This window comes from Bactrocera latifrons, unplaced genomic scaffold (assembly GCF_001853355.1).
Source record: "Bactrocera latifrons isolate USDA-ARS-PBARC rearing strain unplaced genomic scaffold, ASM185335v1 scaffold_141, whole genome shotgun sequence".
Classification (NCBI taxonomy): domain Eukaryota; kingdom Metazoa; phylum Arthropoda; class Insecta; order Diptera; family Tephritidae; genus Bactrocera; species Bactrocera latifrons.
The window spans coordinates 507169-524027 of NW_017534864.1; the positions used below are offsets into that span (position 1 = coordinate 507169).

Genomic DNA, 16859 nt, shown 5'->3' on the forward strand with positions numbered 1-16859 from the left:
AGTGACATTAGTTTTTAGTCTTTATAATAAAGGAATCACAAAAACGAAACCAACTTATATATACATATGTGAAGTCGCAAATTAATGTTTAAAACCCCGGGATAAAAGCAAAATATTATAGAAGAGGACTCCTCCTTACATTTTATACAGACCATACAACCACTCGCTAGAAAGTGCTTCGTGTGCGAACTTTTGTTAGATTCTGCACATCTGGAAGAACCCATACAGTCGACTGCTGTTTACTTTCGGGCTCATATGAATAAATCGTCGATTCATCGATTCATCACCAGTCAAGATACCATAGATCTGTTTAGAAGCACCGCTTCGTATTTTTAACATTACTCTTGACCAATCGAGACTTTTTAGACGATTGACATATTTTGTGGAATCAAACGTTTTCTAGCTAGCGTGTTTTTATTGTTATACAAGTATGTTCATGGAATATTGAATGTATGCTGGTCTAACCAATGCCTAGTTGTCTCAATCTCATGATAAGTCATATGACGATCTTGCAATATCAGTTTGCGCACACCATCAATGGTTTACGGAAGTACAACTATTTTTGAACAACCTTCACGAAATTCGTCTTGGAGTAGCTACTACATCGATCAAATTCGCCATACATTAGATAATAACTGGTCCGTAATTGCCTACGCCCTCTAATAAATGGGATAAAAATTTGGGGATGGCCGTGGCACCGCCCACATTTTGGTGATTTTGACAAAATTTGGTACGAGGCGTTACATTCATATTTCTATGTTTTGAAAATGAGTAAGGACAGTAAACACGCCTACTTCCCATTTGACACACTTTTAAATTTCACTTGATTATTTTACTTTCCAGTACACAAATCAAGAATCAATTAATATAACAGGATTAAACTCTTCACGAACAATACCTTTAGTGTATGCCACCTTATGACCAAAAATTGTACCTATAGTTGGCTTTTTATCGAAAATATCGGTCAATGTGTGAGATATAAGTATAATTGAAATTCAGGGATATTACTTCTCTGGCAATGATATATCTATATGTTAAAAATGGGTTGAATCGGACCAAATATATCTAATATAAAGATAATCAAACTTCCGGGTGATTTTGTATCGCTTATGTCGACTTTGATGTGCGTCTTTTACTCATAACAGTTGTTGTTGTTGTTGTAACGGCAGAATTCTGCCGAGTTGACAGTTCTTGGCCGGATAAAAATCCGGGTCCGTTCCGGTTTTCGTAGACCCGACTGTCGTGGGAACGGTACGGTACTCATAACAGTCTATCTCTGTGCCTAAAATGGAGAGAGGCGAGAACTTGACCTTGACGCTATATAACTAATATTTCGAACATCCGGCTGACTTTACTCTATATGATTAGTTTTTTAGTATGTGACTGTTGATAGTATGTGATATTGGGAAAAATAGATAAAATCTGGTCGGTATTACCTCAACTTCCATATATGTACTTCATATAATGGTGTTCTTTTTTTCTAACAAACCGTATGTGTCTGTCAACATAGAAGTTATATTTAGTATATGTATATATAAAATTAAATTTTAAAGACAGCTGCTACGCTGGCTAGGTCATTTTGTCCGATTGGTCGAAAACACTCCAGCTCTGGAAGTATTCGACGCAGTACCCGCCGGGGGAAGCAGAAGATATATAAAATTTCTTAGATTTCTACCCTTCGCTTGACGTTTTACACCATAAAGTATTTTCCTGGCTTTAATTCTTGTAAGTTTCAAAAGTATATACTGTTCGGTTGCATCTGAACTTAGCCCTTCTTTACTTGTCGCCCCGGGCGCAACGTCTTGGGGCGGCAAAACGATCTTCGCTTTATATACCGTTTCTTTAAATATCGTAGCTTAAAAGAAAATCATTCCTTTTAATACATAAATACTTATTTTCATAACGAAATATATACATATCATAAATAAAGCAAAATTAATATGCTAATTTTTCTATTTTACTATTGATCTTGGCATAGAAGAATTATTCGTTAACTTTGGCATCGAAGAATTCTTTCTTCCTATGGTAAGCGAAAGAGGTGATCTCTTACTTTTCGTAGGACATAGGAGTAAGCGATAATGCAATCATGCAGGATCGTTTACCTTGCTCGCTTACCAATGTCTACCATATACCGCTGGGAACAAATACTTTTATTTCTCCAAATTCTCAAAAATGTTATTTAAAAAACTCCAATTCGGCCAAAAATACCTGCAAATTGTGTCAAAAGTATACAAGATATAGGGAGAAAATGGGTTTTATGTGGGTTCTATGGCTTTTAATAAGATGTCTTGTAAATTTACTATCAATTTCCTCAAAAACCGTGTGAGAATTTTGGAACATCAGAATTTGCGTGGCTTCTAATTCCTAAATTTTATATATTTAATATCGAAGATATTTTGTAAAAGTTCACTTTTGTTCGGACCACCTCATGAAACTTGTAGGTAGGTATGTAGATAAAGGGGGGCGGCAGAACATCCTTGGCCCCGGGCGCCCGAAGTTGTAGCAACGCCACTGAAAGCAGGTATATCATGATTCGAAACTCTTTGATCGAAAGAGCACTGCTTATAAAATTTTTTAATGGTGCCACATAGGAATAACTGAGTTTTAAAAATTTTGTCGTATTTCTTAGGTATTTTTCGATTTACATTCCACTGAAAGGCAATTAGAGTTATCAATAGTTTTAGATAATATATATCCTATTATATATTACACCCTAATATATAATTATAATTAAAAACGATTTTCATAAATAAAATTTAAACCTCAATATAACAAAACATTTTAATATTTAAAAAACTTTGCATGTTTTAAATGACCCATATATGAAACTAAAAAACTTCTTTTTAGGCTAATTATATTGTTAATAAAGTAATATTTTTAATTATTTATTCGGAAGTCAAAGTTTAAATAACATTTACAGGGAATTCCAAAGATGTACATATGTATGTACTTTCGTTGACATTTGATACGACGAAGCGAAAAAACTCTGCGACAAAATACACGTTCCATCTTCAAAAAAAAAAATTATGATAATAATAACCCATTAATTTTGCAATTTATTTCTAGGAGATTCTTAGTAGTAGTTCTTGTTTTGCTTGCCCTCTGTTCAGTAGCGCATGAACTTTCAGTGCTGCCAAAGCAAACAACGAGATCATGGGCATTGTATAACTCTACAAGTAACAAAAGAATCAGCTGTTTTCCAAGAATTTTTCACAGCTGAGATCACCTGATCGAAATCTGCCTTTTTWAGGCACAGAGATGTAATTAAAAGAAATGTAGTAGATTAAATTTTTTGTGAAAAAGTATTTGTTACGGAAAACATTAATRAAAACTTTCAAGAATATTTTTGAAAAAAAAGATTATTGGATGTTTATTGCTCTTCCTCACCACCTCTGAGGTTGCAAAGTAGGCGGCCCACCGATCTGTTTGGGTGTTCGGCTAACCAGGAGCCCCATTTTCACTCTTCTTATATATACAGTTTTAAATCAATCTACTTATTATAAAAAATATGACTAGACAAAAATAAATATATAAAGTCAGGTACAATTCATGAATATTAATTACATTAAAAATATAACATTGACAATATACATATGTATGTCAAAACAATCAACCTGAAAATATTTAAACAAAAAGCAAAATAAATATAWAAAAAATTAGGTACAATTCCGTTGTATGTATAMATTAACAATACAAGTCGATTGCTTGTGTTAATTTTAACAAAAACAAAAACTAATACAAAAAATCAGGTACAATTCAGGAAAATCAACAATAATATTCAAAACAATCTACTAGGTAATAAATMATATTTACTAAATATTCTAAATCACCCACAGCGAAATACTTATTACAAACCCTATCAAAAGACTAGTGGTGGAAAGAAGGGTCCTATACCTGGTATACGAAAACACTTAAAAAACAAAAAAATATTGATAATAAGCGTACAAACCTAATCGCTAAAATTCTCATTTCAAAATCACAGATCAAGGTAWCTMTGGAAATAAATATTTTTTTTATAAAATTGGAAACATTTAATAATATATTGATACAATAATTAATATTTTGGAAAAAACTGACTAAATTTGATATTTGGGAATTTAAATAATCGAAAAATATTTGAATATTTTATAAAAATATTGTTAAAGTTATAAATTTTAAAACCTAACACGGCAACACACTAAAGCAGATTTGAGGCATTTGAACGTTTTATTAGTAGAATATTTTGGGGCAAACCGTACCAAGTGACTAATTAGTACCAGAATATTTGGGGGCAACCCGAACCAAGTGCCTAATTTGTAGTAGAATATTTAGGGGCAACCCGTACCAAGTGCCTAATTTGTAGTAGATTTTTGCGTATGTGTTAGTGAAAAATGAAGGATTGGTTACTTGTAGGTATATACAATGATCATGGGTTCTCTCAACAAGTAGAAGAGTTCCGGATCATTTTATCCATGATTGTATGGTATCTTTAATCATCCAGATGTGATGCGTCAGATTGCTTTGTGAGTTGTTAATAACGTATTTTTTATATTTTCCTCAGGTTCTGACGGCTATTAATTTGAGGATAGGTGGTTATAGTCATTATTGCACGCAGAGTGTAAACGGACAAATTATCATACGTAACGCCCAAAGTTTTGGTGTTATTTAATAACTATTTTGTCATAGAAGACAATATCTTCACATTTAGTGAATAAATGGGCTTTTGGTTTAGTAGGGGAAGTTTAGGCTCCTTGCAGTAAAGAAGCGAGAAATTTTTCGGAGAAAGTCGTTTACTATAAAACACATGTCATCAGTTCCAGTGGCCGATGTCATTATTGTGCACAGTCACAGAAATTCCCTCTGGTGGGATATAACAAGTTGTTTAATTGTTCATAGTGCAAAGCTCAACTGGTGTGTTAAATTCAGAAGTAGCAAATAAAGATCGTTATTACCACTGGGGAACAGAGAACTATCGGGCAATATGATGCCTGAGTTCCTACGATACAGCAGTGGGCCACTATTCTGGTTAGAGGGAGATTGCGCACCTTATGAAGATAGCTATTCTCATGGAAACTTGATGACAGTAAGCAGTGCGCAGGACTTTGGTATTTTGTGCAGCTGTCGAACAACGCATTCCGTTTTTCTTTGCCTTGAGCAGGCATAGCAATCGAATTGAATTTCAATATCCCTCATCGGGTTAGACGGTTGCCCAAAGTATACTCACACATGTGGAAAGCTTACAAAACTTCAAGTGTTCCCGTTAAATTTTGGCAAATTTCGGAGCATTTGGCCTAGTTAGCGTTGTTAAGATGTCAAATTCAACCAATTGTTAAACCAAAACAAGCCAACGAAAAAAGGCATGGACTAGTTCCCGCAACGGACGCCATAATCTCCATTTCACAAATAAGCAGGAGTATGAGTAATGTTTCCATTATGGAATGTGCAGACGGTAAATAGCGTATACTGAGTGTGGATACAGGGTCGTTAAATTCCAGAATTCGATCTGATCTGGTTAATAAAGAAGTAAGACCATTAGCTGATGCAAAATTGCGTACTGCAACTGCAGGAGGAAATGAAATCTTCGGAGAAGTAACGTTCAGGGTCATAATTGGAAAGGCATCCGTGATACACTATTTTGTAGTTGCATATATCGTCGATGAAATAATAATTGAATATTATAAGGATATGATAACAAATACAAAATAACAGTCTGAGAGCATATTCCACCAAAATCAGAAGCAGTTATTTGGGAAGAAGTGGATGGAGACTATGGGACAAACAAGTTTTAGTTTGTTGAGGCCACAGAAAAACTTACACCAGACTTACTCATATGAAAAACCCTGGCTATGACAGGACAAGATAAATGTGTTCCAGTAAAATTATTTAATGAGTTAAAGTCACCGATCAATCTTCGTGGGGATCTATGTTAAGACATTGTCAAGAGATAAATTGTGAAGTATGTACATCTTGAAGATTCATTGGCAAAAACGATATATTGAACGAAATTAACACATGGATTAAGGGACTGGAGGCAAATCATCAAAATAAGGCTAAATAACTTAGATACTCAACCATTTTGATAGACGATTTCACACCAAGAAGAACCAAAGATTTGAAACATTTCATTAACACAACAACATGCGAGACCAATTCGCCAGGCTCCTCGAAGCGTTCCTCAAGCAAACCGTGACGTTGTAAACCCGACTGCACGTGAAATGAGCGAAAGCGGCGAGTCCATGAAGTTCAGATGAGGGACTTTTGAAGAAAAAAGGTGGCAGCATGAGAGTACCTTTGAATTATGTAACGCTTCTACTACCTTAAAGAGACTTATAAGGACTCTTAGGACAGAAAGTGACAACGGAGGGCAACTTTGCCAGCATAGCAATTAGTAGGCGCATCATATCATATCATAAATATAGTGATTTCCCTAAAATTTAATCATTTAATACCACTTATATAAGTTGCTTTATTTTGTCCATGAATCAAATGGAAATATTAAAATAATAAATATGAATAAGTTCAATCATCTATTTTTATTTTTGCACTCATTTTTAAAATGTCACGCTCTAACAATAAAAACAGAATTTTAAATAAATAAATCACAATGGTGAACAAATCAATATCAACTAATATTTTTCTGTCAGAATCATGGAGTTATTTCGATGAATTTTAAATAAGGACTAGACATACGTCCACGCAGTGAACAGTTACTTTTCTTGATTAAGAGAATTAATAAATTCTTCTAATTTTTCTTGAATGTGTCGTACTTTAACTGTAAAATAAATCGTATATTTATTTATTTGCGATTAACTCAATTAAAATAGCATACTTAATTCTTCCGCAAGTGTCACTCGCTTCCCGGTTAGCAATTGCGCCTTTTTCTCTTCGTCATCACTAAATTCATCCAGAACCTCTTTAATCTCTTTATCTAATCGACGCGCTTCGCGATTAATTACTTGCTGCCGCAGTGCATTCGATGTAACCTTAATCACTTGTTGAATGCGCCAAAAGAGGACAACATCGCTACAACTTATCTGAAACATCATTAACCACTTCGTAAACTTGCTAACAAGGTTCTATACATTTATAATTATTACCTCACATTCTGCACCCTGTTGGCTGTATAAGTAATATGCTTTACGGCAGTCGTTCGCACGATTTAGTGCCTGTTTCAAGAAGTGTCTGAAATTAAAAGAATAGAAAAACTATGTTTAGGAAAAAAATTGTCGAACAAACTTGAAGAACATAGAATACCTTCGATAAATAGGAAACCACGTTTGACGTATGTAGTCTGTGTCGACCTCAATGCCATCACGCTGTAGGTTCTTTCGGACCGTCGTTAGTTCGTCGTAGGATAATGTAGGTAAGTGTTTCTAAATTTTATTACAATTGAATTGATATTTGATTGTACTAAGATATTTTGGAGCACTCACATCGTCGTTTTTCAGTACTTTATCCAGTTCCGTTTTCACACAACGTCGTTTCGATTGATCTTCTGTTAGCGATTTCCAATGAGTTATACGAGTGAATTGCCCTGGACCCAACATCTCATTCAAAGTCTCTTCAGTGTGTGTCAGTTTAGCTTTTACAGAGGTTTCCAGAAATTTAACAGCTTGATCCCACTCAGTTTTATCATGAACGAACCTATCTTCTAATGTATTCAGTTGTATGACTCGCAACATATCGATAGCCTTATCTTCCCAAGAATGCCTACGAATCGCTTCGTCCACCACAGCGCCTTTAAGGTTATCAAAAATGTCGTCATGGTCAGGTGATTTTTTCGCTTTCTCCATTAAATATATAAACTCGTTTTGCAGGGCTTCCCAACCTATGTATAGTCATTATAACCAAAAATCATTTTAATATCTTAACGGAACATACCTGCCTCCACCGATTTAGCAGGCAGAGCCTGTTCTGCCCACTGCCGCAGCTTTATATCCACCATTGTGTTGAAGGAATCTGGAAGGATATTTATATGAGTATGAAGGTGTTTGGTAAGATTTTTTACAATTTATCAAAAAGAGTGAAAATGCTTGATGACGAGTATAAATATGTTTATAAAATGAAACCCATGTGTAAATTACTTTGAGTACACCTGAGTACATAAGGTGTGAGTGTAATTCATACATAAATACATAGGAAGAAGGGTTTGTGCGTTTACATATATATGTTATTATAGTAGAACAATCCAAACACATACTGCTCCGTTTGAACGCCTGAATAATAACAATTATTAAAAAAAATGTTTTAGGCATTAATGAATTCATTAAAAGCACAACATAACAGAATGAGTGCCAGCAAGCGAACTACAATAGTTTCTAGTTTATATTTACATAATATTACTTTGAGAACCTGACTGTGCGGCCGGCAGGTAAATATTCTCAAACACATAATTTGATAGCTTGTCCCAAAGTTTTTCAGTCAACGCTTCTTCCCATTTCTTTGCGGATATTTGTGAGAGCGTGATAACTTCATCCAATATTTCCCCTTTAGCTTTATCAAATAATTCGTCTCGCCCTGACTCACGAAGCCTGTGCAATACACACTGTATTAATAAATTAGTATTCACTGTTAAATAAGGAAATTACCGTGGGAAATTGTTTTTCCATTCTGTCTCCAAATTAAATCTGGTAGCTTTAAAGGCGTCGGCTTGTTGCTCTATTGTTTCGCGGACCATTTTCCAAAATCGATCTGAGACTGCCAAGCTGAGATTTCGGCTAGTTACTTGGTGGGGCATTATCACACCTCGTCGGCTAAATGGATATCAGTTTCACTCAGCCCTGAATTGGTAAAATTAGTTACTTACTGGAAAAGCTTTGAATTTTTGAAAAAATCTTCTTCATATTGCCTAATGGCATCAATGCTGTCGTCTTTGCGCCCACGACCAGTTACTACAGCATAATATCCTAGCGCTTTCATAGGGAATAACTTGCCAGAAAGAATTTTGCGTATCTGTTAAATAGTTGAATATGACTTAGTTATATTAAGGAATGCAAAAATTCCAATCATACTCTATCAGGATCTGCGAGTTCTTCAGCCAAATCCACTTTGGTTAAAACAAATATGGTGCGTCGTCCTAGTGGATCACACTGCATTACCAGATCAGTCACGTTACTTCGTTCAGCATCAACTGAACCATCTTGAATGCATAAAATTATTGCATTCGGATTGCTCATGTAGTGCTTAGTCATTTGGTGAATTGAGTCCTTCGTGTCAGCTGCCATATCAACAGTCATCGTCTAAGTAAAGATATATAAGCAAAGTTTCAGTTAATGTTAATATATGTATATAACATAATTATTTTAGCTTACAGATATTATTCCTGGTAAATCGACTAAAACCATTCTTTGCAAACCAGGTCCTTTTACTGTCATTGAAATGACCTCATTGCTTACTGTTTTGCCACCGCGAACAGAAGCTCTCATTCTTAACTCCACTTCACGGCGTAGCTCTGACAAGTCAGATTCTTTATTTAAGTCATATTCACGATCCGAGTCACGAAATTGAGCAACATGATAAGGCCCTTCTGCGAGAGTCACCTTAACTGGTGCACGTGTCATCATTTCTCCACTGCCACGAGGAAAAATGCGTGCCTTTGCAATAGACTCTAAAACTGACGTTTTTCCACTACTTTGATCACCAACAACCACAACGCGAGGTAAATGGTCGGCCATGGAATAGCTTGTGTCATAGCCTGACAGTTCATCAAGAACCTCTGAATACATATCAATAAGGGATTTTTTGATTTTCTTAGCAGTTGTTTTTTTATTCGCTTTTAGTATTAAATACTGCTGCCTTAATTCTCTATTTTCTCGCTCCATTTTTTCTAATTCCTTTTGGTACTTAATTTGTACATTCATAATTTCCGTTTGTAAGGTTTCAACTTGAGTTTGCAAGTTCTCTAAAATTAAAAATAATATTTAATTTAATTTTTTTGATCAATTAATTCTTTTGAAATTTCATAATTACCATATTTTTTACGACTGTCATCATTAGACAGACCTAATGCCGACACAGAAGCTTTGGATTTAATATCATCTTTTGCTAATTATTAAGTTATTTAAAAAAAATATTTTGTTAGTACATGTGTATTAATCTTTATATACAAGGATTTGTCAAATGTTTTTGAAATTCTCTCACTAAAAAATGGCTAATGATATTAAAATGAACGTACATTCAATTATACTGGCATTGTTGCCTTGATAATCCGCGGCCTCAATGGCATCATCCAGACGATTATCGAACCATATTTTCCATTCTGCTATCTTCTCTTCCCCGAGCTCCTTTAGCTTAGGATCTAAATACGAAAACAATTACATTTAAATTACATATGAAAATTACTACAGTTATTTATCTGCACAAAAATGCAATTAGTAATACCCAATTACTTATTTATATTAATAAAATTCCTACTCGAGTTGTGAGAGAATATCAAAAACACTCATTATTTACATTTCTTACCTATTTGCACAACTTCCTTCATAACACTGCCAACATCCATCAATTTTCTCGAAAAATTATTCCATCTTTCGCCTTGTGGCAAAACATCCTCCAACCATTTCATGTCGGGCAGACCATCTTTCCATTCTTCATATTTCTACAACGATTGATAATGAACATATTTATATCTAATAATCTGTTAATAAAATGTGTCAATATTTATACTTACTTTACTTAGTGATACGCCACCACCAATAGCGCCACCAAGAACAATATATCGTAGTTTTAAAGCACCACGTAATATTCTGACCACAAGCATTCCGTATTTTCGAGTTGGTGGTACATACCAGCCATGTCTTCCGTAAGGATGAGGGTATAGAAAATCACCTGGACCACGTTTACTTTGGGGTCTGTCGTACTCATCACAAGTTTGCCTGCGTACAGACTTGTTACAAAGCGTGGAATGATTGGAGCAAATAACTTTCGTGCATAAATACGTGGTTCTTTGGGTTGTACCCCTGAAGGATATGCGAGAAATTTATTAAACGATGACGCCATTACATCTATAATATCAGATAACTGTTTCATAATCTATCTCATATTTTGACTTACAGATGTGATTTGTTAAAGGCTAATCGTAACATGGTTTTAAGAGAAGCTTTGGAGCTTTTCAGTCTACAGAATAAATATGCGGTGCAGACGAAAGTTCAGTTGGAAAAATTAAATATTTTCACAAACCGTGAAATAGTGCTCTTCTTTTTCACCTGATTGTGTTGCTCATTCACTGACACTTAATGTAACTGCCAGACGTTTCAAAATTAGCTTTTCTATAAAAGGTCTTTTTACAAACAAGGTGTTCACACGAGGGAGAGAAATCTCTGAACGAGTATAAAAGCCATGACAGACGACAGCGTTAATTTGGGTTAATTGGTTAAACAGATCCAAATTTGTATTTGACAAGCAGCTATGCGAGTTCTAAGCTCCCGTAAACAGCTGATTGTCATTTTTATAATAATGGATAGAAGAAAACATTGCGGTTGTTGGCCAACTAATTTTTACAAAACCATTTATTATTACAAAAACGTATCAACACGTTATTTTTAAAACTGCATCATAACATAAAACTTCGTATTTTAATTAAAAATTTGAGGATAAAATGGGAGTTAGCAACGGAGTTATCTTCACTAACTCCTGAATTAATCTGGATTAATGCTGCCGTCTGTCAATTCTATTAGTGTCGATATGGTACGATGTGCAGACCAGGGATGATGAGTAGGGTTGTCATAGCATGCAAAGAGATAGCCGTGTCATGCTGGGACTCATTGCACGCTGAACATATATTTGATATTTCAGGGCTTATTCTGAATGAGTAGGAGTTTAACCTGCTACAGTATGAAGGTGTTAATGACTCCACTGGTCGGTGGATGGAGGAATAACCTCTTGATGCTCATAGGAAGCGGTTCCGCTCAAAGCAGGTGATTGCACGTATGATTTCTGCTATAGAACCCCATATAGAACTGCTTGGAGAGGAGTTCCTTATGCTTCTTAACTCGGATCATACGGGCCTTCTTAAGTAGGTGTTCGATGGAAGACTTCAAGAGGCATGATGTCCTTGTCCGGAGTGGAGTGCTCTGACATGTTTGGAGCTTAATTGCCTTCGTTTCACTGCATTCAAGCTACCTTATAGGTGCGGCATAGTTAAGGGTCGCTCGGACTATTGCTTTGTATATTGTTAACTTTTCTTTGTTAGAAATTTTTTTTGCGGCTCTTTACTTTGACGATAATCGCAGTCGTATGAGGAGTGAAGGAGCACAGCCAGTCGAGAGTCACACCTAAAATTTTAGGGTTATTGTAGTCGGAATCTTAACGCCATCGACTGCAATAAGGTTACAATACTTCATGTGCTCTATCCATTTTGACCGCTTGTGTTGGTTTACCATTCCCCCAATCTTTAAATTGAGGTTCCTTATTTTGGAGTTTCAGGGATCGGCATTGTATAAGGTGTCGCGCTCGTTAGTTAAAATAGCTGCTTCGGCTGGGAAATAAGGGCGATCACCTTGCGGTATTGACGTTAGCCAACGATTACACCCGTAGGTGAAGGTGCTTTCGGTAAATTCTGTGTTGGCTTTTGTTATAACTAACGAAGGTCCATAGAAATAAAGTCGGTGAGTATCTCGATCGAGATAATTAAAGGGGAGAGGTCATACCACCATTAGCTATGGTAATATCGGGCGAGTTTTTAAATGTGCTATATTATTCTGGTAGGGGCGTATTTATTCATTGTACAGAATGTCGAATCGTCTATCTGTCGCCAATCGGTTTTCAACACGAAGTAGCGTACCTATGCTCGGAGAATATTCTATAGGGCAACATAACTGTGGGGACGTATATGTTAAATATTTCGAGCTCAACATCGCCTGCATGGTTAGCTATACCTAGCAGTTAAGCAATGGGGGAGAGGACCCCACCCTGCGGAATCCTTTGTTTAATTGTTCTCAGTTTTGAGTTTATACCTTGAAATAGTACGGATGATTGTCGACCGCTCAGGAGTTCACCTCTTCAGTCCTGGGGGGAGCGTCGAGTCTTTGATGTCTTCAAATAGCGCAAATAGCAACGCTACGAGGATCGCCCCATCAGAGGATGGTTTCTGGTTAAGGACTTGAACTATCTGGGCGTTTATGACGCTAGGTGCTATGGTGGTACTATCCACATTTCGAAAGTCATGCTGCACCATTCCAGACGATTTATCGAATAAATTAGATACAGTATTCAAAAGCCTCCTACATAACAACCTGCTAACCAATCTAAAGTTTTTGTGGTGTACATATATCTTCTTTTAAAGGGAAGAGAATTGTGTACGTTAATTCTTCTAACCCAATTTTTGAAAACACCCAACACTTTCGCAGATTTACTAGTACAAAAAGCAGGCTGCTTCAGAGAAGAGAATAATCACTTCATTATACTTTACATACTCTCTTATACTCGTATGACATTGATAGAATAACAAGAAGACAACTATAATAATAAATAGGAAAATGGACGTTGTATATACTGAAAACTGTCTCTGAGCAAGAAAATGACTATTATCACCTGTTAATACATACTGTGTGAAGGATCACTAGAGACTACAGAGATAAAGAAATCATCTCAAAAACTGATTAATTGAGAAAAGCCAGGCTACTTAAAACGTGACGCTCCAAGCGCTAATAGAAGGCATCAGGTTATTGTGGTTCTTGTGGCATTAACTACCGTGGTCATATAAAGGAGCTCAATTTCGGTGTCGGATTCGTGGTGGAAGAGAGACTCTGTCGCCGAGTACTGTCATTCACCCCAGTGGGTGAACGTTTAGCCACAATCCGCATCGAAGCGAAGTTCTTCAAGATAACGCTGATTTGCGCCCACGCCTCGTTGGAGGAGAAGGACGATATTCCCAAAGATGTTCGCTATGAGTGTTTGGAGAGCAGCTATGAGAACTGCCCCCACCACGATGTCAAAATCGTGTTTGGCGACTTTAACGCCAGGATGGCAAGAAAGGAATCGAAGGCACAACGATTGGTAATTTTAGTTTCCTTGATGAAACATCCTCAAAGGGGTTGAGACTGATCAACTTCGCCTAGACCCGAAATATGGTTATCAGTAGCACTAAATTCTAGCAAAAGAAAATTCATCAGGCTATCTGGCTGTTTCCGAATCAAAATCAACCAATGAAAGACGAAAGATACATCTCCAGTGTTTTTTTTTTTTTTTTGACGTGCGTTCGCTTCAAGTTCCTAAATAAAAATAGTTGAAGGAAACGAGACGAAAAACAAGAAAGAAGCCGAAGTGCGTGAGTACGAAGAGCTTGCCGACAGTGATAATACTCGAACATTCTACGAAAAGATGCGGTGCATACTTTTGTAGAATCCCCAGAGGTGGTGACTCATGCCCAGAGCATAGAAAAATTATTAAAGGAACACTTCTGCAGCTTACTGAATAGTAGTGAAAGTAGAACCCAAGATATGGTGAACGCGTTTCCCCAGCGATGACGATGAAGCGCACGTTTCATTGCCCGACCATGAAGAAGTTGAAATTAACAGTCTGAAAAACAACAAAGTTGCGGGAGACTATGCATTGATGGTCTAGCTATTCAAATATGGTGGTGAAGAACTGATAAGGAGCATGCATCAGCTTCTTTGTAGAATAAGGTTGGATAAATCATACTCGAAATTGTAACATAGTGTCCGTCAACAGCCGGTTTAAGCCTCCAAGCGATACCAAACGAGGTTTCCGATAAGGCGACATCGACGCAGTAACTGCTGGAGGAAGCAGAGAAAGACCTCCACTCCGTTGGAGCGACCAGGTGGAGAAGGATCTGGCTACCACATAGAACTTTTCTCTCAAAACAAATGTCTGACGTAAAACGAAGAAAAAGTTCTACGTTAATTGGCCATAAGGTTGACAATTCATATCCGAGATAAAAGAACTTATTCCTGCGCGCCTCAGCAATAGCGCCGGGGATAAATCCCGGATAGCGCTTTTTTATTATACAGATTAAAAATTTTTATATTTTCACCGTTTAATTAATGGAAGAACTATTTAAGTATTTTCTTGTTTTATACTAAAAACTAATTTAATGAACATAAACGCTTTTAATTCTTGAAATAGATTAATTTATTGGTTTATAATGAAATGAATGGAATAACTAATGTTGCGTGAAAATATGTGACAATTTTCAATAATATAATTTTGCGACTTTAGTGAATGGTTAAACGAGATTGTGATTACGAATTTTGTATTTATGAGAATGTGATAATAAAGAAAATATTCCGACTCATGTGTTGAACACAATGCTCGCGACAGACTGCAAACGCCATCTGTCAAATATTAAAATACACACGTTCTTATGAACATACCTATTTTGGCAGCTACACGACTACACGACTGCAGGCCGACTTATACTTATTTTTTGCATAAAAAATTTCACTTTCAAGAAGGTATTAGTATGGCAACAACGAAATTGGGTACATGCAAAATGGACAACTGCATTGTCTTGTGTACAAGCTGGCCATTGTTATGTTGCTGCCCTCTCACAAACGTTCATGTAGTAGGATTCACAACGCCATTTTCAGTTCACTGTCGTGCTGCTGCAGTCTGTCGCGAGCATTGTGTTCAACACATCAACGCGTCGGACTTGTTACTTCTGTGAACGCTACAAGCGACACCAGCAGAGAATTGACTATAATGAACGACAAAGAATCCCCGTCTGACCACCGTAGCAAAACATACATCGAACTTAGCTGTCAAAGCAAATGTCTGAAGCAAAGCGAATCGAAAATTTTATGTTAATCAGCCAAAGGTGAAGTGTAGCAGAAAATATTGGCGCATTTTGCGCTGCTAATTTTATGTTGGCTGCTATTTTTTTTTTTTTTTTTGCATATTTGACAATATTCATTATTCATTATAATCAACTCAATTGAGTCCAATATTTCATTTTATTCTTTTACCGTTAGATAAATATAATATATATACAGTGGACAACAAAAGGCTACGTACAATGACCATTTTGGCTATCTGACATGTTCAAAAGTATTATAAAAAAAATAATGATGCAAGTTTGTTTCAAATCTGTTTTTATCATTAACGAATAATTCACATAAAACAAAAAAAAAAAAAAAAATCAATGACAAAAGTCTACATATGTCGCACATTCCACGCTTCTTTTTTCATGTGTAGTTGTATTTTGGAAGCTTCCAGAAGTTCGTGGTTGTGACAATGGCTTCCCGTATAGAAATGAAAGGAAATCGTTTGGTGAAATATCAAATTTATTTAATTTAACAAAATCAACAGTTCAAACAATATTCAATAACTACAAAAATACGAATAGTCTTGAAAATAAACGCGCAGTGGTCGCTCAAAGAAGCTGAGTCGCAGAGATATATCGTTCATTTTGAAAGAAGTGGACCAAATCCGAAAGTGACAACCACTAAGTTGGACGCAGAGGTAGCACCTAGGTCAAATACAAGTGTGCATCCACGAATAGTTCAAAGACCTTGAATAATAATGGGTTTCACAGCAGAACTCCGCGTAAGAAACCATATATAAGTGAAAAAAATCTCAAACTTCGATTTCTGGAAATGAGTATTATTTACAGATGAGTTAAACTACAATTTATTTGGAGAAAACCAAATTCCGCAATGAACCCGAAGCACTTAGTTCCTACAATGAAACATGGCGCTGGTAGTGTAATGGTTTTGGGCACTGTCGCTGCATCTGGAGTTGGAATTTTGGTGTATGTGGAAGGTAACATGGATCGCTCTCTATATAAATATATTTTGAAACAAAACTTAAAAGCATCGGTTGATAAACTATGTCTTGGTGAGAGTTGGATCTTACAACAGGATAGCGATGCAAATCATACTGCCCACATCGTGAAGGGCTGGCTGCTTTACTACGCTCCACGA

General features: G+C 36.1%; 1 protein-coding gene and 1 long non-coding RNA gene across 5 annotated transcripts; one reads left to right on the forward strand and one right to left on the reverse strand.

Moving 5' to 3' along the window:
• The first annotated feature begins 4398 nt into the window (after window positions 1-4398).
• Window positions 4399-6502, forward strand: LOC108965546. The gene is made up of 2 exons (XR_001993114.1): window positions 4399-4462; window positions 4541-6502. It is a non-coding gene; the product is annotated as an uncharacterized LOC108965546 (long non-coding RNA).
• Window positions 6503-6518: 16 nt separating this feature from the next.
• LOC108965545 (dynamin-like 120 kDa protein, mitochondrial) lies at window positions 6519-11199 on the reverse strand. Of its 4 annotated transcripts, none has more exons than XM_018928049.1 (16): window positions 11032-11199; window positions 10649-10937; window positions 10441-10576; window positions 10154-10276; window positions 9949-10023; window positions 9291-9880; window positions 8991-9218; window positions 8786-8931; window positions 8568-8732; window positions 8332-8510; window positions 7861-7938; window positions 7413-7807; window positions 7234-7352; window positions 7077-7161; window positions 6809-7013; window positions 6519-6751 (listed from the first exon to the last, which is right to left on the reverse strand). In XM_018928049.1, the coding sequence occupies exons 1-16, from the start codon at window positions 11061-11063 to the stop codon at window positions 6687-6689; spliced, it is 2910 nt and encodes a 969-aa protein (XP_018783594.1). In that variant the 5' UTR covers window positions 11064-11199; the 3' UTR covers window positions 6519-6686. The 4 variants fall into 4 exon arrangements, with proteins under 4 accessions (XP_018783594.1, XP_018783593.1, XP_018783596.1 ...); XM_018928048.1 differs by having other exon boundaries at window positions 8323-8510; XM_018928051.1 differs by lacking the exon at window positions 10154-10276 and having other exon boundaries at window positions 6520-6751.
• Between the last annotated feature and the right edge of the window lie 5660 nt (window positions 11200-16859).

Coding starts and splice junctions, on each gene's coding strand:
- LOC108965545 (XM_018928048.1), bottom strand. CDS start 11,063: ATGTTACGATTAGCCTTTAACAAATCACATCT. Junction 10,277..10,440: donor GAAGGAAGTTGTGCAAATAG/GTAAGAAATGTA, acceptor TTTCGTATTTAG/ATCCTAAGCTAAAGGAGCTC. Junction 10,024..10,153: donor CAATGCCAGTATAATTGAAT/GTACGTTCATTT, acceptor CTTAATAATTAG/CAAAAGATGATATTAAATCC.